The sequence below is a fragment of the Bemisia tabaci genome, chromosome 2 (genome assembly GCF_918797505.1).
Source record: "Bemisia tabaci chromosome 2, PGI_BMITA_v3".
NCBI classification, from domain to species: domain Eukaryota; kingdom Metazoa; phylum Arthropoda; class Insecta; order Hemiptera; family Aleyrodidae; genus Bemisia; species Bemisia tabaci.
Genome location: NC_092794.1, coordinates 64,261,984 through 64,286,737, shown reverse-complemented (window position 1 = coordinate 64,286,737; position 24,754 = coordinate 64,261,984). Strand labels below are relative to the sequence as shown.

At 39.5% G+C, this 24,754-nt stretch overlaps 2 protein-coding genes across 3 annotated transcripts; both read left to right on the top strand.

The window, feature by feature from the left end:
- Positions 1-64: 64 nt before the first annotated feature.
- On the top strand, positions 65-8,370 carry LOC109039549 (uncharacterized). 2 transcript variants are annotated; one of them, XM_072296050.1, is made up of 2 exons: positions 65-227; positions 6,521-8,370. In XM_072296050.1, the coding sequence occupies exon 2, from the start codon at positions 6,650-6,652 to the stop codon at positions 7,907-7,909; it is 1,260 nt and encodes a 419-aa protein (XP_072152151.1). In that variant the 5' UTR covers positions 65-227; positions 6,521-6,649; the 3' UTR covers positions 7,910-8,370. The 2 variants fall into 2 exon arrangements, with proteins under 2 accessions (XP_072152151.1, XP_018910595.2); XM_019055050.2 differs by lacking the exon at positions 65-227 and adding an exon at positions 5,671-5,814.
- A 2,708-nt stretch (positions 8,371-11,078) lies between these two features.
- On the top strand, positions 11,079-23,419 carry LOC109039550 (uncharacterized). The gene is made up of 4 exons (XM_072296052.1): positions 11,079-11,230; positions 18,572-18,787; positions 21,708-21,850; positions 23,235-23,419. The coding sequence occupies exons 1-4, from the start codon at positions 11,162-11,164 to the stop codon at positions 23,392-23,394; spliced, it is 588 nt and encodes a 195-aa protein (XP_072152153.1). The 5' UTR covers positions 11,079-11,161; the 3' UTR covers positions 23,395-23,419.
- The last annotated feature ends 1,335 nt before the right edge of the window (positions 23,420-24,754 follow it).

Genomic DNA, 24,754 nt, shown 5'->3' with positions numbered 1-24,754 from the left:
CTCCGAAGGCAAGTCAGAGGTGAGACGATTTGGATCTTCGCGAAACGAGAGGTTGGAATTGTGCTCTAGTTTCGCAACATTGCCGGATCGAATGCCAAGCCGATAATGTCGCCTAGAGAGTAGAGCTTTTCTGCGTGGATTGGATGAGCGATAATCAGTTTCGGCACCGAAGTGGCAATCGGGATCGAGATTTGAAGAGGACAAAATTTGAAAAACGATAACCGTCGGTGAGATATTTATCAATCTTCCTCTTCTTCTTTTTCTTCTTCTTTCCTTCTTCTTCTTCCTTCTTCGCCTTTGACTTTTCCTTCGATCACTCCTCCTCGATTTTCCCTCCTTTCCTCTCCCCCTTTCCTCTCCCCCTTTCCTCTCCTCTCTCTTACATTATCCTCCTCCTCCTCTCCATTTCCCTCCTCCTTCTCTCCTCTCCTTTCTTCTTTCTTCTTTCCCACCTTTTTTGTCTTAACTAAGCTTTCTCAATTCCCCTCTTTCTCCGTAATATTAAGTTAAGAAAAGGAGTTTGGTAACAGTTTCTGAATTTCGGTTCGTACTCAGAACCGAGCTTTCTCGTTCAGATATCCGAAGCTTTCAGTCATAGAAACCAAAGCATCTGTGACCGAATTTCTTTCTCAGTGTAACAATCCTAACTTGGTTTGTTTCCTTACTCTTCTTTCATCTCAATTTTTCTCACTGTCATTTTTTTTCTCTCATTCTTTTGCTCATTCTCTTTCTCTTGCCAATCTTTCTCTATCAGTTTCTTTATGGCTCTCCTCTTCATCCGTAATCTCTTTCTTCTTCTCAATTTTCATCCCCTCTTCCCTCTTCTGACATCTCAGTGGAAACAATATTAATTTTTTTTGCCACGCATCGACCAGACTTTTAAGCGACTGCGAGTTCATATACATAAAACATAACGTATTTAGTTAGGCCGTTACAAGGGTAAATTGTCACCCACTCTCGCCGATGAAACTCCCAAACCAAGTATCTCGTTTACGGTGTTTTAAACTCCCCGCCCCAATTTTATTTTTTTGAGAGAGAACAAATCAACGTCATTCTTTGAAAATCTCAAGGAATTTTCTTCGTCTAGAGAAAGGATATTACAGAAGTTTAAAAGAATTGTCTTATGGTAGTTTTCCTTTAAAATAACAAAGTATGGCAGGAAGTCTGCAACGTTGCAAACCAAGATACGTTGTCTGAGACATGTGTCAACATGTGGCGCCCCTCATCAAGATTAATGAGTGGGTGAATGAGGAGAAAGGGAAGAAGGAGGAGAATAAGAAGAAAGGAGAATATGAAGAAAATGAAAAAGCAGAAGGCAAACACAAGTAATTCTCTTCAAATTTGAATAAGCGAAATAGATGCGCGAGATTTTAGCGCCTCTACGATTAGCGCTCCACGTGAATGCGTGAATTTTATGCCTCTCGCTGCAGGGCCAAGTTCAGTTGAAACTTGGGTGCTTCCAAGAGTAGAGGCATCCATATTGGCATCGGTGTGACATCCGAAGTCAAAAATTGATTGAGATCTTGCTTGCAGTGTTAAGTGTCCATTAAAAGATTAACGAGCCTGCGCTGGAAGATTTGGAAACAGACACCTTCATAACTTCCATCATCGTCCCGCCGGGAGGAAGGTTACCTAGCTAGAGTAGACTTGTTATCCGCTCAAATAATGTACGCGCTGGTGGCGTGGCGTGAATAATCGATTAACGATATTTCCCCATTTGAAGCTATGGTAAAGAATCGATTATTAAGGTGTTTGTTGCGAACATCCTGTTAATCGATCCTTTTCCATATGTTTAAATGGCAGATCAATCGATACATCGCAAAGCACGCCACGCCACTGGACGCGCTGGTGGAGCTCGGCACTGCTGCAATGTCATAAAATAACTCATAGCATTCAGTTGACTTTTGCGTTTTTAGCGAGAGCGAGCATCAGAAGATCATGAGAGCGAAACGCACTGAACACTTTAAACCTTGATACGTGCATGTTATCTCACGCCATCATAGATCTATAACCTTAAGTCAATTTGAACATGTACCCCCGTGCAGGCGGAACAAGGAACGTTTTGTGGTGGGGGGGAGGGTAGAAAAGCGTCTCATTAAGGGGAGTCGGGAGGCACTAACAGACACCCCACAAAGAGGGAGCCGTGGGACTCCTCAAACTCCAAAAGAGGATTTGGGGGATTTCCCTATCTTAGATTAGGGGTCCGGGGAGGGGGGGGGAACTTCAGAGAATTGAGTAAACTCAGGAGCATTTCGAGGTGTTCTCCTCGAAAAATTGATTGTATTATAATTTCAATGTATAATCTTGCACAAAAGGTTAAAAGACAAGAATTCACAAGAAGAAAAAAATCGATGAAAATAAAAGATGAAAGATTTATCACGCGATTTCTTTGCAAAGCCCCTCACGTTCCTTAGAGGAGGCCGAGTAGATTTCTGGTGGGGTCAGTCCCCTTTTTTCTCCCTAGTTCATGCCCATGTACTGCGGAGACACGCTGAGGCAAACGCTGGCCGTGTGAACATTCGAATGTCACCATTTTTTTCTTCAATTAAAAAATCAGTTCTGAGAGAAGCCATGAAAACTCTCCCTTGAATTTCGGAGGTTTTATTTGCAGATAAAATTTCCTGAAAATTTTAGAGAGAAAAAAATCACAAGTTTTCCGGGAAATTTGTATTTTATCAGGGGAAATTAGGTAATGGCCGAATGTTTACAACGCGTTTGCTCAGCATGATCAAATTGAATTATCTTTCCACACAGAGAAAAAACTTCGTGCGTGGGACCCAAAGTTTAGGTCATATGGATCTCTGAAGTTTTCGGATTGAGCATTTGAACACTTTAGGTCCAGCTGCTGAGGTTTGGGTCACACATCTGAAACTTCAGTTCTTACACTGAAGTACTTCAGATGTGAAAACCGAAGTTTTTCGGATGTGAAAACCGAAGTACTTCAGATGTAAGAACTGAAGTTTCAGATGTGTGATCCGAACCTCAACAGCTACTCGTAGACCTAAAGTGTTCAGATGCTCAATCCGAAAACTTCAGAGATCCATATGACCTAAATTTCGGGTCCCACGCACGAGGTTTTTTCTCCGTGTAGACCTATGGACTTTTTTCAAAGTCTTTGAACGGGACATGCAAGTATCGAATGGAGTGATGCCGACTTAAGCTCATCTCTCCATCGATATTCTAAACTTCGTGCCACCACAAAATCCCAACGGAGAGTAAGCTGATCCGAGTCTGCGGCGTGCTGCAGAACGGTTGGGAAATGACAGGGTAGACAGCTTGGCCGCCGTCGCGTCGCTGCCGCCGGAACGATAGTGAAAGTGGAACAAGGCGTGTTAGGGCAACGGGGAGGGGGGCATGGAATCGGAGGGGGGCGAGGGAGGGAAAAGATCAGCATTCAGCAGTGACTGATGAGCTGATCACGGCCGTTGGTTGTATTATCAATCGCGAAGATCGCCTGAAACACCGCGCGCCACCGCGCACCTTGTGCATTTCGCTTAGCGCCACACTATTATCGTGCGCCAACCTCGAGGTGCTTCGGAATGGACCACTGGACAGGATGCAAAATTGTGGACCGTAAAATTGTAAACCACAATGCAAGTTCCTTAGTCAAAATTGCTTGTGAAATACTCAGTGTTTTTCGATGGGCAATACCTGCGTCGATAAAAGACGAAGAACCTTGGCGTTTAGACAAATTTTAATATTTATCGCTAATCTCCAATAGCGTGAACGATCAAAACACGTAACTGTGAATAGCCCGACTGACCCACTCAACTGTTAAGTTTCGGTCAATTCTAACGTTGACTGATTCGGATGCGCTGCCCTGGTAAAAATTGGCGATAAGAGCTGCGTTTCAAAATACCATAGAAATTCTTATAGCCGGCTGAAGAATGCGGAGAAAATCATACGGCCGGGCTTTACGAAGCGATAAAAAATTATGCAGCCGGGCTATAGTTCCTATAGCCGGGCTTTACACTTTATCGCCTGGCTGTTGCTTTTTCGCCATCGATTATAAAAGGCTATAAGAAATTGTGTAGAAATTCGTGTGCTTTGGAGATCATTAAGTTTGATACGGAAGCACCTTAATATTTACAAAACACACGTTATATTTTCCTTTAATACATATTTTTTTCATCAATTAAAACGAGATTAATCCATATAGGATGTGCAAACATTTCAAAATCATGAGTTGAATAACGCTGACTCCGCCAGATTAAATATTAGAGCCTGACACAAAGCGGAGCGGCGACGCACTGGCGCCTACAAACCTAACAGGGATACTTCACGCATTGCGCAACGCGTGAAGTATCTCTGTTACGTTTGTAGGCGTCAATGCGCGTTTCGCGCTGGCTGCCCGCCTGCCGCACCGCAGCGTGCCACGGCGCTTGAAGCAACCATTTCACACCAGAGGTATTGCACAGCATCATACGAAACTGAAGGCGCTCTAATATATTAGGAATGGCAGGCATCCATCAAAAGTACGGAGCTTTCCTCGCAAAATAAATCAAGATACTACGGCCCAAAAAGAGAGCATTGGTCCAAAAACTCACCAAGTCCTAGCATCCGTAATTAGTGACGTTTAGCATACATTTTATCGCCTGGCTGTGAGTTGCTTCATCGCCATCGGCAATAAAAGGCTATAAAAAATTGTGTAGCCGGCTATAGAAGCTATTGGAAATCTTACAGCCGACCGTAGGTCTATTGTATTTTGGAACACAGATTCTACTGCCAATTTTTACCAGGGTGTTCTAGCGATACCGCACGCACATCTGAGGATGAATTTATGCTATGAGATTAATATCAGTGCAACTTAGTATCAAATAATTATTAAAACTCACAGAAATATAAAACTACATTTACTAGAAAAAAAGAGGAAAAAATCCTGATATTACATAGTATACAATATTAAAAAATAAAGTAAATTTAAGTATAAAAATTCGGGTATACGCATCATTTTCGCACCGTTTTTCCATAAAATCTCGCGGTTCATGGTGAGGTCTTAACTCCAAAACATAAACCCAATCGTCGATTTTCCAGAAGAGGCTCTCTTTAAAATCACTTTATTTAAGCCTCTTAACTTAATTAAAAATCAAAATTTTAGGAGGTTGGATCATTAAACGAGTACTTTTGAAAGTTGTAGTTGATTTATTCTATGTCGGTTTCGATTTTCAGTTTCTACCCAAGAGATCACATCACAGTCTGCGAACGCAACTTGAAACGCTATTAGTGCGATAAGTTGGATATCTATGATGATTTACATTTCCAATTTTTCAAAAAAAAAAAAAAAAAAAAAAAATATGTACGTCAATCATATTATAACACGCAATTCTGACGACATGGACGAACGTCTATTGGAGTTCTTGATGAGCCATGCGAGATTTGCCCCGTGACTCATCTTTCCTCCATGCAATCTATGTAGTAAATGGTTGACAACACTTTTTCCATCAGAATTGTCACGCAAGCTAAACTAAACGATTAAGTTTGAGCAAAAAATTGCAATGGTTGATTTCTGACCCTGTTAGGTGGTCCGTTGCACTATCCTTAAATTCTTCGTAGGAACAGGGAGATATGATTCAACGGAAAAATCCACGTCAACTTTTTTAAATTGGATTTTCCGCTTCCTCCTCTGCCTCTAATCAAAAGCTCTGACAGATTAATGCTGATTTTGATGAACGTCAAAAAAGCAGGGTTATTTTGCACGCAAACGTTTCCTATAAAATCGTTCCTCTATATTCATGCGTCACCAGTCAGTACTTCGGAACCATGGCGGTTCTTGCGAATCATTCTCTTTTACTTTTCATAGGAATTCTTTTTTCGGTAAGACGCAATTTTTGCAAATCCATTTTCTATAATTTTGTAATAGACCATCGCAGGTGAATTTGCTTTGAGTATTTACACTGTTAAAAATAGTTGCTTTGTGTTTCCGACTTTATGATATATCGAGTCCATTAACGCGTGGATCGAGTCAACTGAGACACCGATTTAGAGGCAAGTACGTAAAATGCTAACTGTAAGTCACTGTTTAAAGTCATTTCTGAGTCAGTTAGATTAAAAATGAAAAATAGTTAAATAATACCGTAAAGTAGAGTAAAAGTTCACTCAATCTCACATCACATGAAAAACTCCCAAATCAGTGCTTTAATTTGTACATTATCAGTGCCTCAGTAGGAAATCGTTATTACTTTTTCTTTCATTGAAAACTGAATCGTCAAATTACTAGAGCTCCCTCTTGAACAACACCATTTTGTAAAAAGGTGAGAAACGAACCAAGTTGTTGTGGTTAGAAATTGTAATAACTAAGATAGCTTTCGGCTTACGCCATCGTCAGAGCTATTATAAATCTTGAAACATAAACATAATCAACTTAACTTCAAGTTGAAAGTTCAAAATGTGATTATGTTTATTTTTTAAGATTTACAAATGCTCTGATGATGGCGTAAGCTGAACTAATTAAAATTTTTAATCACAACACCTTGGTTCGTTTTTCACCTTCATGAATCGAGGATACATTTTTCTATTCCAGACGACTTGTTGTCCAACATTTGCACATCATGAGAAAACTATTACCTCTCCTGATGGAGAAAAAATCCAGATCAAATATTTACACGAGGTTATACCAGTGGAGAAAGAACCAGAATCAGCAGAACAGACTATGAAGACCTCTGAGGAACCCAACACCCTAAAAACCAGAGGCATAAATTTCGAGGGTCTCAACATCAACAATGGCGGCTCCGATGGAAAAACCAACTTCCTCGATAACGTTAATGGTCTCAGTCTCTCCGGAAAAATGCCGGACAGACTGACTCTCACGAATAACAAAAGGATAGACATCAACGACGACGATCTGATTCTCCGCGGCAACTCCAACAAGAAACTCCGCGTCAACGTAATCGGCAACCAGGTCTACATCGACGACAAACTGGTTTGCGAGGACACCCAAAAATTAGACAAAAAGGCGACGTACCAGAAATCCGACGACGGGACCCTCTGGTACACCAACATCAAGATCGGCCAGCCCATGTCCGAGGCTGAAATCCAGAAATTTGAACAGGATAGAGCTGAGAACATTGTCGAAAACCGTTTCAATAAGCAAGAAAAAAGCGATGGACCTTCGAATTGGCCTTTCGGTGGTCCGTCACCTTTCTCATCCGGGGGTCAAGACTGGTTTCAAGACATGTTCAAGGACACCAAACCAACATCCTGGAGGGCAGGAGGGTCAGACAACGAGGGAACACCTTCAAGGGGTAGAAAACCAGCCTCGATAATCAGGAACAGTAATCAAGTGATTACCGGCAACGCCAACCACGGCTTCACCGATGACGACCCGATGCCGTCACCGGTCAACGGTTCCAGGCGTAGACCACCCTTATCGATCATCAACCGCAACAACGTTTTCAACGGTTTCGGCAACGGTGCTATCATCAACAACGGGGGAGCAGTATTCTCATCGACCACACACAACTGGATAGGTCATCACATCGATGCGAACCAGGATGGGCTCGTCTTGCGAGGTAGCCTCCCAGGAGGCGACTTGGACGTCTCGCTGAGGAACCACCAAGTCTACGTCAACGGAAAGCTGGTCGCGGATGACGTCAGCAAGTTGGGCGAAAAGCTCTCGTACTCAAAGTCCAGTGACGGAGCTCTGTGGTATGGGAACGTCATAGTTGGAGAGGAGGTGACCGACAAAGCGGAGATCGACGCCTTCGAGAAGGAGTGGGCCGCGTTCCAAGCGGAAGTAGAGAGGAGGAATAGAGAGAGACAGGCGGCTAGAGAGAGACGCATGAAGGAGAAGCAAGCGGATAGGGAGCTTCGCATGAAGGAGAGACTGGAGAGACAGGAGAGTAGAGATAGACTCAGGAGGCAGAGATCAGCTAGAAGGCAAAGAAGTTTCAGAGATTTTTATGGTGAATAGAGGACAGCTCCCAGGTACATACCTACTACATATCGACGGTGTAGTTCCGCAATCTCGTTTGCGGTGTCTCAAAATATCCGCCTCTATGTTATTTTTTATAGGAGAACAAATTGATACCATATTGTAAGTTTGCAGAAATTTCTTCGCACAGAGAAGAAAAATCACGGCAGTTTTAAAGAATTGCCGTTGAGAAGTTTTCCGTTTAAAAAATGAATTATGATAGGAAGTCTGCGACGTTGCAAACCGAGGTATGTGATTGCCGACTTACATCGTCGATATCTATGATTTTGAAGTTAACATGAGGAATCCTAACGAGCACTGGCATTACCAATAAGTTGAGAGTGTATTTTTTGCAAAATGTGATGAATGTGCTAAATCCTTGGGGTATACCTTCAGGGTTTATTTACGTGTCATTTGTAATATTTATATTATTAAATTTCTGTGTGACTTTTAAGAGCAAATTAATCTTAGTTCTTTCTTGATATAGCACCACCTACTTTTGCAAATCGATGGCTAACAAACAATGCCGCCCATCTGCAAACTGACGATTTTGCCGAACAAGAGAAAACTTCGTCATTTTCGTAATTTTAAGTTTAGTTTTGCAATTTTTTCATACATTACAACGTTATTGAAGAACGCTCAAAAAATTAAAATCATAAGCTTGTATATTTTATACTGTAGAATGCGGCAAAGTTGCTAACTCAATTTTGCCAAAATTTTAGTCATTGAAATGTGCTTTATACAAGGGTAGATTCTTTAGCGAGCTGACGAATCCCCCCTTTCCTTTCCTTTCCTCTTTTATCAGAAACTGTGAATTTCCGCATGAGCCCTAGAAAACATGGATTTATATGTAAAACAGGGCTCACGCGGAAATTAAGATACGCCCTTACGTCAGAGGAGCGACGAATTGTACAGCAGATAAAAGTTTTAAAAATTAGGTCAACCGATTGTAAAGCTCGTAAGCAAAATAAAACCTGTAATTTAAACAAAAAAACTAGTAGTTGGAAGAAAACATTAAGTTAGAAAAGATACAGAAAAAGTAGGTTAGGAAAAAACATCCGAATTTGTCCCCCTCATCCCTGTTGAATTGCTTTCTCAAATAAAGCCAGAGCTTTGAGCTCTATAGATATCGTGCATAACTTTGTTTTTCACATTCGAATTTTTGAGTGCCTCAGTTCTATTTAATTTTATATCTTTCCCTCTGAAATAAATTAGATATTGTCATATTTTATCTCACCTAACTCGAGGTAATCTAATGAGTTTTTTGTCGGTACAAACATTACATACAAGAGGCAGCAAGGCACGAGAATCGATGATTAGTATCTTCTTGGCTTTTTTGGGTGATGTTTTCGTTGGTTAATGCTTAGTGTAGGCAGAGAAGATCTTAACATTCTTGCGTGATATTTACATCAAATAAAATCAAGGGGCCTTGAAACATTGATGATTTTATCCAAGATCACGGTGTATTGAGGATTAATGTTGCACCAGCGATCATCTCTCCGCTATATCGCTTCGTAGTCCGGTGGCTCATGTACTTTGCATGCCTGGGTTGCAACATCGTATCGTAAAATTCAAAATAAAATGAGGGGGAAAGATATACCAAAGAGACTCCTTAAATGGCCCCAGCCACACACGGTTCACATTGTGATAAAGGAAGATTTAAAGAGATCTTTAACACGGCATTATAAAAGGGACAATTTTAACGTATTTCAAAGTTATGCCTATAAATTCTACTCGAAATTCGTCAAAAGTCTCCTTTCTATGATGCTGTGCTACGAACTCATTAAACCTCCCTATACTATAAGGAGTCTTTCAAGGAAAAGAGCTCTTTAAACGACTATATATACGAATACAGCCCTGAGCACCAGCGCAGGTGCATGTTTCTTTATAAAAATGTCACAAGACTTACATGAAAATTTTAAATCAACTTCTCCTGTATTCGCCAACTCGAACACGCCGCTTACGAAAAAAACCAAAATTTTCGAGTCGAGATGTACACTAAAGTGATTTTTAAGTGCTTTTCAATTAAATCACTTCTCAGCACGTTGAATTTTTCCTGACCATTTTAGAGTTATCGTGTATCATAAGGGATTTTTTTTTTTTTTTTCATTCTCGAATGATTTTTCGAGCTCATAAGATTGTTTCCGGTCGCTGATATGAACCTCGCTAATTTTCGTTTTTTCCGGGAGGGAAAATTTTAAAACCATTGATCTTGAGGTAGATGCATGATAGGTGCTGTTTTGTCAATTGAAAATTGTATCGTACTTTCAATTTGACGTATGCCCTATCAGCTAAATCTAAACGAGGAAGCATATTCAGCAGTGCTATTCTTCTCACTCCACCTAATGGTCCGCAATACACCTCGGCCTGCGCCGAAAACAACGCTGAAAATTTGTTACGTGATTTCTGTGTAATTTTTAGCGATGAGTCCGAAAATTATCCTATTCTCTCCCTGCACCCATTAATTTTTTTTTGGACGGTAGAGATTATCCTCAAAAACGAAGGTTTCTAGTTAAATGGTGAGATATACACCAATTTTCCACTTTAACACTTATCAGTTTGTTTTATGTTCTGAAGGATGGGGACTTTAATTTATCTGGAGTGTCTCCTCTTATGTGGCTTTTCCAACTTATTTTTTGGTGCAAAAAAGGAATATTATCTTAGTTTTTCCTTCACATGTCCGTTTTTCAGAAAATTTAAATTTAAAAAATTGTTTCTTTAGGAGTAAAAAACGCGTATTTTTGGTCATTTTGATTTTCTAGAAAATTAGTGGATCTCGGAAAAAAGTAAAGGTCATTTTTGGATTCAGCGCTAATAATTTCTCTCAAGAAAAGAAAATTATATCAGTTTTCCAACAAACTGAAATTCAAAAAAATTGCTTCTTTGGGAGCTAAAATCGCGTGTTTTTGGTCATTTTGATTTTCCAGAAAATTAGTAGGTCTCGGAAGAAAGTAAAGGTCATTTTTGGATTCAGCGCTGATAATTTCTCTCATTTTGTGATCATCTAATAACACCCAAGTTTTTTTTTGTTATTTTATCGTTTTTTGCAGATCCAAGTATTTTTTCTTCGATGCGGCAACAGGGGTGCTGATATTTCACATGTGGGGTTCAGCCTCGTGAGTGGCGCTCGGGATCCAAGACTCAGCGGCGCCGCTGACAGTCGGTCAGTCATTCATTACCATTCGTTGCCATCATATCCATCCCGTACTTACTTTTTATTTAACTTTTACTTAGTTTCGTTTCAGCTTTAAAATGCAGTCTGTAGTTTCGGTTGGTGTAATTTTTGCAGCCATATCTATCTCTTGTCTTTACGCCCTCTCTGTAAGTGATTGCATTTGATCGTCTCGTTCCATTGTGAAGAAATTTCGGGTTCATCTTTTGTGTTCCTCCTCTCCTCTCCTTCTGACCAAATCTTATTACCTACTGCAGGTGCTAAAAGCACCAAATACATGGAGTGATCCAGAGTTGAACGGCCAGACTGCAAGAACGTGTTCCGTGGGTCAAAATAAGACTTTTATGTTCTAAAGAGTTTTTCCAAAAGTGCCCTCAGTCGGAGGGAGCTACGCCCCCCGCCCCCAAATTTTGGAAAGTAAATCGTATTTCCTGAATTTTGGCAACATTTGTGAACCAAATCTCAAAAAAAATTTGTACTTTCCTGTGCTTTTATGCCCCAAATTCATAAGTGATCTCAAAACAATCGAAATCTGAATTTACAACAAAAAATTCTTATTTTGACCCACAGAACACGCGCCTGCAGTCTGGCCGTTTAACCCTGGATCACCCTGTATTGCGACAGATTTGAATGATGATGATTCAAAGAAGCTGAGAGACTTTATACTTAACTAACACGCTTCTAAAAGAGGAAAAATTTGCGAATTACATATTGATAATGTGAATATTTTAAGTTTTTCGATAATTCTTTAGCCTTCTTTTTCACTTGACGTCACGCTTGTTTTACAAACATCTCATACCTTAAACGAGCGTCTTTTTGCCCGTCTTTTGGAAAACTAAAATTATCGTGTATAGAAGTAACGAAAAACAAATTTTAATTAAAATTTTTAACTGAAAATCGTGCACGCAATACTTCGTCTTTTCACGAGAAAGCTCATATACAAGTAGTAACAATTCGGCTGCTAAAGCTCCCTTGCTTTACCTTAGCAGTAAATAAGCGTATGTGGTTTTCACAGGAAAACCATTCAAATTCAAATTTATTTTCACTCGTTATTAGTTTCGGGTCTATAAAGTGTACATGTGTACATGTGTACATGTGTACATGTGTACATGTGTACATAGTAGGTCCATTTCTCCAGACCCCCCACCTCCCCAAAATTAAAATTCAAGATCGACAAAGTCTTGTACTAGTTTTGTACCCAAATGTACCGCAAAGAAAAAGTTTTGTACCCATCATGTAAAGTACGTACAATTAAAACACAGGAGGGGGGGGGTCTGGAGAAATGGACCCTACATGTGTCATCCAAAACACTAACTAGGAGACATACTTCTTGTACTGGTGCATCAAATCAGGTACTACCCGCAAAAATCAATAACATTCTGAGTGAAGTTTAGTTTTCAAGGCATCTTAACGTTTAGCAAACCTTTATGAAATTTTAAAATGAACAAATTCAACTAGAAGGAGACTGCAATCGTCCTGTCTTTCCCTCAACTAATGTGTGTTTGTTTACCTTCGTATCAGTAAGAGGCGGTAGGATATACTACTCCCTGTAGCGCGGCGTCCGTGAAATGAGTTTCATTTCGTTCTGATTCGCATTCAGATTGAACAATAGCAACCATAACGAAAGGTGTATGGTCCAGTTTCGTAGCTTCAATACACAAAAAATGATATATGGCTACACTTGACCCACAGATCAAATTAAAACATATTATCATACACCATTCGATAGATCAAATTCTTCGCCGGCGCGTTTATGCGTCGCATGCGCTGCGAAATTGCATGGTCAAGAGTTAAGTGTAGTTTGCATAATAGCGAACATTACATTCGTTGAGACAGTGCACTGTTGTCAAAAAATAAAGCGTATAGTCATACCGATATCTGATGTGCATGATAATGTTTTTTATGGGTTGCGCACCATCAGACATCTTCAGGCTGTTCTCCGTTTTCAAATTTGATGCTTCGAAGGGGCTCATTACCCCCAACTTGCAAATCGCTGGCCAGTGAAAGGACTGGTAATGTTCATCGAGAGGTAAAACTCCGAAAGTGAAGGAGAGGGAAAGGCCTCCAGTTAAACTGGCGGCAGTTTTTTCCTTTAGTGTAAAAATATTATTTCGAAAATGGGAATGCATATTTATATAGTGGATCCCCGTTTAATGGTTCCGCGACAATGCGACATCATTCCGGGGCATTAGTTTCATGGGGAATAAGGGATTCCGGTTGAGTGGACAGAGAATTTTCGATGTTCATTCGATTTCACCCACTTCTTACTGAGGAAATTATCTCCTCTTCGGTTGTCATTTCACCAGAAATTCGACTTTATATCCACTCATTTGCAGATAAACGATACGATGAATCGCGTATAATGAGGACACTTCGAAAGTTACGTGCAGTTAAGTGAATTCGCGGATAACACATTCGCGGATATCGGGGATTCACAATGGAGAATTCGCAGGTGTCTGAGATTTAATAAAATTCGTGTTTAAAAGGAAATCACGGGGTGAGAGGATATTCTTGGTTCATAAATTGAACAATTATTGGTGGGAATATGATTACTTGATATAATATGCTAAAACACACTTAATTAAATGGGAAAAGCTGCAGATGAAGTCACTAGGCGGTGCATTTTCTCACTTTTAAATCTATTTTTATACTATTTTCCGTATCAGAAAATAATTATAAAAATGTAGCTCTTTACTGACTCTTAGACGAAGCAATACAAAATTTGCGTGCAAATTCTCCATTAACTTTTTGGAGCGTTTTTGCGTTTTGCGCTATTAAACCTCTTCGGATGCACCTCGGAAGTTGGAGCGAAATTGTGCGGTCTCGACAAGGAAATGCGGAGCATTTGTGCGTTCCGACCATTTCTTTCCCATGTGCGTGTCATACGCATGCGAATGAACATTGCGCATAGTTTTCTCCTTCAGCACGCACTTCATTCCACCGGTTGCCCCGTCGGATATGCGTTACGCCTCGGCTATTTGTTGGGTTATTAGTGGCAGGTCGCTTTTCACCTTGGATAATCATCTGCACATATCATGTGTCGAACACTGTTACCGCGGATGTGGTCATCGTCCAGTGAAGAGACGAGACAAGGCGCTCAGAAAAGGTGAACGGAAGTCTCGCTCAAACGCTCTCATACGCTGCCGAGCTAAGGGGAAACGCCGTATAAACCTTTAGGTATTGCCAGGTTTCCTTCGATAAAACACGAATTCCCCGGTAAACCTGGGAATATTTTTCTTTCCGATTTTTCAGATGATTTTGTTAGCAATTTCACTAGAGTTCCTGAAAATTTCAAGGAGAAACATTCATAATTTTCTTCAAAATATGGACATTTTGGTTTCAGGCCATTCCGTTAACGATTTTTTGTCCACGCACCTATTTTGTCCTTTAACTTACGTCCACGCGTGAAATAAGAAACAGTGACTTGGTTCAAGCGTTGACGGGAATTTTGACACGGAGTCACCTGAATATTCACAAAACACACATTATATTTTCATGTAATACATGTGTTTTCCCCATCAATTTAAAAGAGAATAATCCATGCAGAGTGTGCAAACATCTCAAAATTATTAGTTGAAGAATGCTGGCTACGGAAGTTTAAATATTAGAGTTAAACACAGAGCGGAGAAGCGCGCGGCGTGCTGCCAGCGCGACACGCGCACTGGCGCCTACAAACCTAACTGGGATACTTCACGCATTGCGCAATGCCTGAAGTATCCCTGTTAGGTTTGAAGGCGCCGATGCGCGTGTCGCGCTGGTCACCCTAGCCTGCCGCGCCGCAGCGCTTCAAACAACTAGATCGCAACAGAGATGTTGTACAGTATCATACAGAATTGAAGGCTCTCCAACGTATCAAGAATGACAGGCATCCTTTAAGAGTACGGAGCTTTCCTCGCAAAATAAATCAAAATACTGAGGCACAAAAAGAGAGCGGTAGTCCAAAAACTCATTAAGTCTTAACAGTTAGCACATGTATTTAATAAGTTTAGCATAATTTTTGAATTTTATTAGAAAAAAATTGACTCGATATATGCTTAAGCATTCTTAAGTACGCCGTAAGAAGATTTTATTTTGAATCAAGAATAAAATAACTGAATGAAAGCTTGCTTGAAGTAAGTGGATTTTCTTTTAATATGACCATATTTCCTTTAAACAAGCATTATTTTCTTTATTGATTCATAAGGGTATCTTCTCGGCGGTAAATTTGAGCATATTTCCGCTTGACTCAAGTCACTTTTTCCTCTGATGAAGTTCAAAAATCATGCTAAACGTTATTGAATACAAATACTAGGACTTCGTAAGTTCTTCTACTACCACTCTCCTTTTGTTGTCGTCACTCCATTTAATTTGCGAGGGAACTTCTCGTTTTCAAAAGATGCCATCAATCATGATACATTGGGGTGCCCTCGATCTCGTATGATACTGTGCAACACCTCCGTGGCGCAATAGTAGCCCCGAAAAAACGCGTGGACTTGAACTACTAGAAAGAACAGGTGCGTGGACAAAAAATCGTTGACGAAATGTCTTATAACCAGACATTTTATTGAATGAAATTTGCCAACTTTCGAATGTTGATGAGGTGATTTTCCTTAGCATGGCAGTATGGACCGCGTTAAGCAAAAATGAACCAAGCCACATCGGCTTTTGTCAAATTTAACTGGGGGATTTCATTTTTTACATGAAAACATTGTCTGCATGGTGCAAAGCAAATTCCTTAAAATTTCCAAAGGAAACCGCACAGACGTTCTCTTGTAAAAAATTGAAATCACTGATGTGGCTTGTTTCCTCTCTACTAAAAGCGGTCCGCATAACGTAAGTTTTGTGTCAAAAATCAAAGGAATATCATCTAATGATGACGCATATCAGTGTAATGATTCGTCAATCTTGTTCTTTTGTCATTTTTGTATAGAAAAATGATCGGTTTTCTGAGAAAAATGTATGGTTAAAATTACCGTTAATGAGTGGTGTTTCGCATTAACTCTTAATGAATAGTAGTCATAACCAGTAAATATGGTATTTTACCCCTTAAGTTAGTAATTTTACCAATTGGTAAAATATTGCTCAATGGTGAAAATACCGCCATCGCTGCTCTGACTACTATTAATTAAGTGTTCATTTAAATATAACTAAATAATATGGGGTAATTTTAAGCAGATTTATCTCAGTTTAAAAGTGACCATATACTTGACAGGACAATAATTAGTTAACTGCAATTTCTCTTCACTAAAATTCCCCCAAGGTGATGTTAAAAACCTTTCGACAAGTCCAAAACCAACATTAAATGCAAATGAACTGTACAGTAGTGTATATGTACGGTATACATTAGAAACAGCAATAAAAAGTAAAATAATAATTAATCATACCAAAATGCAGTTTTAATGATATAAAAGCGCTTTCAGAGTATGTTATCCGTACGTGTTATGCTCACGCAGCGCGTCAACCCATTGTTATTTCATACTTTCAGTTTGGTTGTTTGCTCCTTATTTTTTGCATTACTAGTCGATTCTTTTAAGTCACTCTTCCTCTTAAATTATGACGATTGTAACCTTGCCTTTATTTTTATTTTTTAACTGTGTGTGCATTATAATTGCTTGTTTTCATCATCTTACATATGGATCATTACATCTACATTGATGGATTACTTGCAGCTGGCACTGAAGATGGGCTGAGTGCCATAAATGACCATAAATAATTTAATAATCATGAACAACTGCATCTTGGTATTATTCATTATTATTTTCCTTTTTATCAGATAATATGGATGCTAATTAAATTCTTGAGGAAACCAACTATATCAGCCGTTAAAAGCAAAAAGCACACCCGTGGCAAATACATATAGAGTTTTGTGTCACAAAGATATCTCCTTTTTTTAGATACTCGATAATCTTAAATTTTTAAAGGAAAATTCATCAAACTCAAAACCCTCTTCATTGCGAAGGACATGGACTTTAATTGGACTACATGTTTTAATCTGGAACAACAATTGAATCAGTGAGAACGAGAACACACCAACTCTGTACCTCGATAACGCTTAGTTTTCATCAAATACGGTCAAATTTCATAGAGATCATTGAAGTTAGCGCATCTATTCCAGCTTGGACCTTTAAAAGGTGCTTAAGTCCTTGTCCTTCGGCATTGAAAATCTTTTTCTTAGACTAATTTCTTTACCTATCGTGCAGTTTTGTGTGTGTCTTGATTAAACTCATTTTTTCGAGTTGGTGTGTTTTCGTTCTCACTGATTCAATTTCTGGCCAGTCGTTCGAAAAAAACGTATGTGCACAAAGGCACTAATGTTACATACGTTGTTTTTAAACTCAGAAAGCATTGTGGTTCCTAATTGCAAAATGAAGTCCAATTAAGACTCCACCTTTAAACCATTACATTTTCGGGTTTCTTCATTTTTTGACTTGCTCATTTCTGTCGTTTCTGCTTCCTCTTCTTTCCTATCATTCTTTGTACTCATGCTTTCCCTCTTTTTACTTCTCTTTCCCCCCTCTTTCTTCTCCTTCTCTGTTTTCTCTTCTTCCTCTTTTTTTCTACCTCCTCCTCCTCTCCGTTTTTGATTTTTGCAAAATCGATGGGTGTTTTTATGGATGAGCCAGATATAGCAGTTCCTATTGCAAAATTTAGTTCACACCCTTCGTCGCGTAGTAGTGCATTCCATGGATCGCCCAATGATCATTTAACACAAAAATTATGGAGGAACTTGTTGATAGTGGAGGAAATTGGCAGAGTGAGTGTTAAGGAAAAATGTGACGCGTCATGTAAGTGCTCGGTCGAAGCACCGGTGCACCAGTAATTTGAGTTCATCATCAGACATCGTTAGAAACGATGCTGTGCGGTGGCGCTTGCTTCCTTGATGAGTTGCATAATTTGCAAATGTCTTATGACAAATATTAGCATCTAAACATAACATTAGCATCCCATATTGATGTGTATTTTACTTAGATTAAATAGAGAATGTTTACACAATTTAAATTCAAAATTGTGTTTACTTTTCTGTTAAGAATTTAAAAAAAACGATTAAAAATTAGGTGACGTCTAGCATAGTCATGTTAATTCTGGTTACATCCGTCAAAATCATCTAGTCATGGAGAATTTGCTTTGACAGTGGAGAGGTTTTTTTTCTCTCATTATTTCTTGCAAAGAAAATTCAAATAAAAACATACAATGTTAAAAACAATACACGACACAAATTCGGAAGCATAAAAATTTCATGAAATGAAATCTAGTGAGTCACAATTCAATCTTATATTTCCTTTCTGTTTTTCCCTGAAAATACTAACTAAAAAAAGTTAGATTTCGAATAGCATTTTTCTTGCGGCTCTTTTGAGACCACGTCATTATCGTGTCTAGACCGAAGAATAACACATACTCAGTTTTGATTACAACAGTCAATATGTAAATCGCACTCATCTGAATTTACAGCAGCGAAAAAAAATATTGTGTGTTTTTCGTGGAGCTAACTGATTTACTTTTTTCCGTTACAGATTCGACAGGCTCCTGGATACGGTGGATATGCTCCTGTTGGATATGCTCCTGTTGCTCCAGTTTACAAAAAAAAGCCTGCACAAGATTTAAGTAAAATTCCAGGGACTCCGGGAGTGGATTACCCGTTGTATCATACAGTTCCACAGACCAGCTTCCACTGTGGAAATGTGCCCTATGCCCCAGGCATGTACGCCAACGTAGAGACAGGATGTCAGGTAAACTGAAAATTCTTTCAACGGACCTATACTGCCGTGCTAAGGAAGAACGCCGTATAAGTATTTGAATGTTGCCAAATTTTTTTCTCAGTAAATATTAATTCCTGGAGAAAGTTGTGAATATTTTCCTTTGAACTATTCAGACACTTAAAGCCTTGTCTCCACGAGCCGTTTCACGAGATTTGTCCCAGGGAAAAATCCCACTTACGAAGTTGTACCAAGTATGGTACTTGTACCCCTAGGACCCACTGAGAGAAGAAGAAGTGAAAAGGAATTGTGCGATATTTTATTCATTACTACATTGTTCATGTTTGTTTAGTTAAAATAATGTGTCTAATTGTCAATTGAGTGCAATTATTATTTAAATCCCGGTTAAATACTCGACTTTAACTAATTTATCTTCCCGCGCAAACTAGTCGCAGGACTGTATGAGCCCCGTCCCGTGGAGACGGTAAGTGGGAAAAAAGTTTCATTCCTGCGATTCGAACTTGGGACAAATCCCATGAAAACGTCCCGTGGAGACAAGGCCTTAGATCCAATAACGAACGAAATACTGTGAAAAATTGAAAAAAAAAATCATTGCAAATTTTCCTAAAAATTTGTGATTTGTCAAGAGCATTGGCAACGGCTGAAGACCCGTACGGCGTTTTTCCTTGGCATGGCAGTATACCCTGGAGCTAGGGGGCGGGACCGGGGAGAGGGGCGTTGTATACCAGAATTCTACCATATCCCCCCAAAAAATTGCGAAAATTTTGCTAAGCATAGTCACTGCGTCGTCTCCGCCATGAGAGAATTGTGCGCTGATTCAGTATTTATACCAAAATTTTATTTCTTAGGAGAACCATCTCACGAATTTTCCTAAAAATTGGAGTGTCTTTTCTCGCACGTCACTGAGAATTTCAGGCAAATTTATGAGATGGTTTTCCTCTAAGAACTACAATTTCAGTAAGGAATACCGGAAAAGCGCGATCAAGGTACGCTCCTTCTTACTGGGAGTCTCATCTTTGAATTGTATTACAATAATTTTTTTCTGCATGGTCCACCAAAATTACTACTGAGACGACTCAATTTTCAAAATTTGTCCATGGACAATGCCCCCGGACATAGCTCGGTAACTATTTGAAGCTTAAAGTCGTGAGATTTTATCACACTTTTTGAAGGCGCTGTTGCGTCAACCTGTATATGATACGGACACTCTTTTCCACTGAAGTTATTAAAAAATGTCTCTATGGCTCTCATAGAAAAGAACATTCCAAAAAATGAGACGAAGGATGTAACGCGTAAAGCGATCTCCTTCATTGTAACCTTAACTTTGAGAGTTAATTTACAAACTACGTTATCGACGGTGTAAGTTGGCAATCACATAACTCGGTCGGACGTCGCAGACTTCCTGTCTTACTTTGTTTTTTAAACAGGAAACTACTCAACGACAATCCTTTAAAACTGTCGTGATTTTTCTTCTCTGTGCGAAGATAATTCTGCAAAAACTTCAAGGAATGATGTCAATTTGTTCTCCTTTAAAAAAATAACAAAGGGGCGGAGATTTTCAGACACCGCAAACGAGTTATGTGATTGCCGGCTTACACCGTCGTTATATCTAAGAGACTTAGTTCCTTTGTACATCTATAGTCCGTCTTATTTCTATCAGGATTATTCTCAATATATAGTTTTTAAGGGAAAGTACTTGAATTGCAAATTGCTGTGGCATATCGACGGTGAAACTACCAAACCACGTATCTCGGTTTGCGACGTCGCAGACTTCCTGTCATACTTTATTTTTTAAATGAAAAACTACTTAACGTCCAGTCTTGAGAATTTCTGTGATTTTTCCTCTTCGTGCGGAAAAAATTCTGTGAAAATTTCAAGGAATGATATTGATTTGGTCTACTTCAAAAAAATAAAATGCGAGCGTAGATTTTTAAACACCGCAAACGAGATACGTGGTTTGGTAGTTTCACCGTCGATATGCAAGAGCTTTATTACACCCTGGATTTAAAGTTTTGTAGTAGAGGCCATAATGGAGAGATAGTAGAGTCAAATACTGGGTGAGCACAAGCACATAGTCATAACACCAATTCTTCGGGACATTCAAGTAAAGGGGTCAAGTTACAGGCCGTAACGAGGGCGGTCATCAAAGAACACTTGTTTCGCAAGGTCTCACTACGGTTTGAACCTGACCACACCTATAATTACCTTTCCACCAGAATATATTGCAGTTACGATAAGCTTATGACCACGAAAGACCTAATGGCCTTTTAGTTCGACTCGATTTTTCAGTTTATTCGTCAGCCTTGCACCAATGCATAAACGTTTACGGCGTATGAAGGAGAGTTGAATCTTAATAATTCGTCACCCTCCGGCCAAAGTATCACAAGCGCCATTGAACGTTTAAAAAATTTTCGCCGCCTTTTTATTTTCTTACGGAGAAATTTTTCAACAAAGCTGTCCGAAATTTTCGCTGAATTTTCTTTGTGTTGTCAATAAAATTCAACGAAATGCTCAAACAGATTTATCAACAATTATTTCTCTGTTAAAAAAGTTAAAAGGTGGCGGACATTTTTAAACGTCGCAAGACGCTTGTCATAATTTGGCCGAGAGGTGACTTGAATTGAGAGATATTAGTTCGTGAAGAAAAAACCCTTAAACATCGAATAGTTCAAGATTATTTTGTCGTGGGAAAAATCATCCATTGCTCAGCTTATTTTCCTACATCTCTGTGGGTAGTTGTATGGCTTCAGGAACTAACACCTACCATAGGTTAGCTCGTTTGTAGACTTGACATCCCAAAAATTTGGAGCTAAGTTCACGTCTCGTTCCGAAAAGAGTCTTGTCCTAATCATGCCCCTCTCCCGAAAGTTCAATTATTCATGTAACACTATTTATATTTACTCAATCACTTATCAACCCTTTTCTTTTACAGGCCTATCACGTGTGCCATGACGGTCGAGAGGGTGAGCAGGGCGCTTCGTTCCTTTGCACGAACGGAACCCTCTTCAACCAGCGTGAATTTGCCTGCGATTGGTGGTACAATGTCAATTGCCAAGAGGCGCCTTCCCTATATGCGTAAGTTCACTGTCAAATATTAAAACAGTCACTCTTGAACTTACCTTTAAAGCAACATTTTTTACCACAATTAAGCCAGAAGAAAACTGTTTGAATCAAATAGACGACTAGTTGACTGCGTAGCTAAGTGTGAAGTGTCACACGAAAGTGAAGGCGTTCAATTCTGGAATTGTGCTATTGGTGCCGTGTACCGATGAAACCTTCATGAAAATTTGAAAAAGTTCTGAGACCAAAGTGCCTCAAACTTAAAAATAAACTTCATCTTGAATCGCTACATTAAGGAGGTTGGTAACGGGTGCAGCCAGAGACAAGAGACCCTCTATTGCTACCCTGAATGGTGGGAGCTTTTATTTTCGGGACTCTAACATTCAACTGTTAACCTACCTACAAGGTGAATGTTGAACAACTTTTTGGTTTGGGTGTTTCGATTTGCAAACATACCGAAGTTTGCAAGCAAACTTGTTTGGCTTATTAGGTCACCCGAATAACATCTTCCACCTAGCAGATATAAGGACTGTTGCTCTTTTATGATTGTCCATAAAGAAGTGTTGAATCCCCGAAAGTAAAAGTTTCCCTCAGTGGGGGGTCTCTTATCTCTGGGTGCACCAGGCGATGAGCGTTAGAAATTGGCAACAACCCATTTTCATCCACTGTCGCCCACTCTCACCCAGAGTAATCGACATTTTTATCCCCCCCCCCCCAAGGGTTTCCATAAGATTGGCGTCCATACCATCCCATCCCACCTATAATAGTTACCGGATCTATGTCAGCAATTCTTTCGTTCACGATAACTACCGTTAGATTTACGTTAGCTTCTTCAAATTTTGCAATTTTGTCCATTTTGGTCTTATGAAGAACTGTATAGTTTTTTGGTTAAATCGCATTTACCGTTTACTTATAAACGGTAATTAACGTAAGTGCCCTACTTACGCTATTTTCCACTAAACTGTTTTTATGAAAGTTCCATTCCTTGGTTTCCTTGGTAACCTTTGTTTGCTATCAGCTGATGTTGGATTTCAATTTCTTTTTTTCATTTTTTTTTGTTAATAAATCATTGCTAGGTTAGTTTTAATTTTTTGCCAGCATTTATTCTACCCCCCCCCCCCACACAGCTCATTTTTCTAGCTCCATCACCCTCTCCCTCAACTCATTTTTCTATCGATTTTATCATTTTTTTATGGCATGTTTTGCTCCCATACCACCATTTTAGCGGCCTCTAGACCCGTGACTCCAGTCACGGGCATTTCGCTAGTATGTAAATAAGTGCTGTAAACTCTTTCCTGGATCATGGAGGGGGACCGGATCACTGTTTTTCTCTAACTTTCATGATTTCACCAAGTCTATTTGTTTCCATTGTAGATGACACCTTTTTGATATTGTTTAGATTGAACGCGGATCCAGCTCACAACCCATTTGAGCCGAAGAAGAAGGCCGAGAGTCCGTACGTAGCTCCAGCACCGGCTTACGCACCTAGTCCATACGCAGCACCCATAGCGGCATATCCGTCACCAGCTCATCACGCATATCCCGCGGCAGATTACTAAAAGTAATCCTCTGGGAACATTGAAACCTAAAGTACCTATATTGAGAGAGTATGGCCACTGGAGTTACCACCTCTGATTGGCTCAGCCATCTTAGGCTAAATGGAGCCCTTAGGATCCAAAAATGGCGGACACCATAAATTAATGTAATGCAAAATGACTCAAAATGTAGTTTTCTTTGCTTATCGTAACGAGAAATTTACTTAAATGCACTATTGCGACATCTTTACATATTTTTAAGGCTAATCGTGTGCAATTTTTGAGAAAAATTATCTTAGATGTAGTAAGGTTAGCAGCAAGTGCGGTTGGTGATAACCGTCAAAAGTTGGAAATGACCCCCCTCCCATCCACAAAAACCAAAACAAAGCACCGCCATTTTTGGGTCCTAAGCCTCTCCATGGGGCCCATTGGCCATACTCTCTCAATATAGGTACTCTATTGAAACCCACCGCAAACCCAATTCAACATTGCTGCTCAATCGCCCCGGAATAACAGAATAAAACAACCTAAAATGGAGATTAAGAGCATGCATATTATCGTTTCAAAGATGCGGAACGTAACTTCATTCCAAGTTTGCAAAATTGACCCAAAAACTTTCCCATGCAAAACAAATAACATTTAAAAGAAGAAACCAATCTTGATCGCACTGTTTCAAAATTGTGTATCTTCAGCATTTTATGAAAAAAAGAAAATGAAATGCTTAGAATGGCAAGAGGGCTGTCGTTTTTCTACCCGAAAATTGTTCATTTTAGAGAAAAACGATCGTACACACATTTATTGATGAGCATACATATGAGGACATATATCGACGGTGAAACTACCAAACCACGTATCTCGGTTTGAGACGTCGCAGACTTCCTGTCATACTTTATTTTTTAAATGAGAAACTACTTAACATCCAGTCTTGAAAATTTCTGTGATTTTTCCTCTTTTCCGTGAAAATTTCAAGGAATGATATTGATTTGGTCTACTTCAAAAAAATAAAATGTGAACGTAGATTTTTAAACACCGCAAACGAGATACGTGGTTTGGTAGTTTCACCGTCGATATGTAACAATGGCGGTCGCTGACATCCGCCATTTTTAGGGTAAACGCTTTTTTCGAAATTCAGAGCCTCCAAGAATGCCTGTGCAAAGTTTTCGACTTCCAGCACAATTTTTCGGCGAGATATGAACTGAAAAACATGTTATTTGTAAAAACAGCGGATGTGAGAATCCAATTTTTTCCCCGGCCGGCGCGGCAGGACACTGTGGAGATTCGAACCCACTTGCGATAACTCCCAGTCCACCGACCATGTGCTGTAGCTGACACTCAAATTATACGTATCAAGACCGTCTCGCCAGAATTTTTGAATTTTTAACGG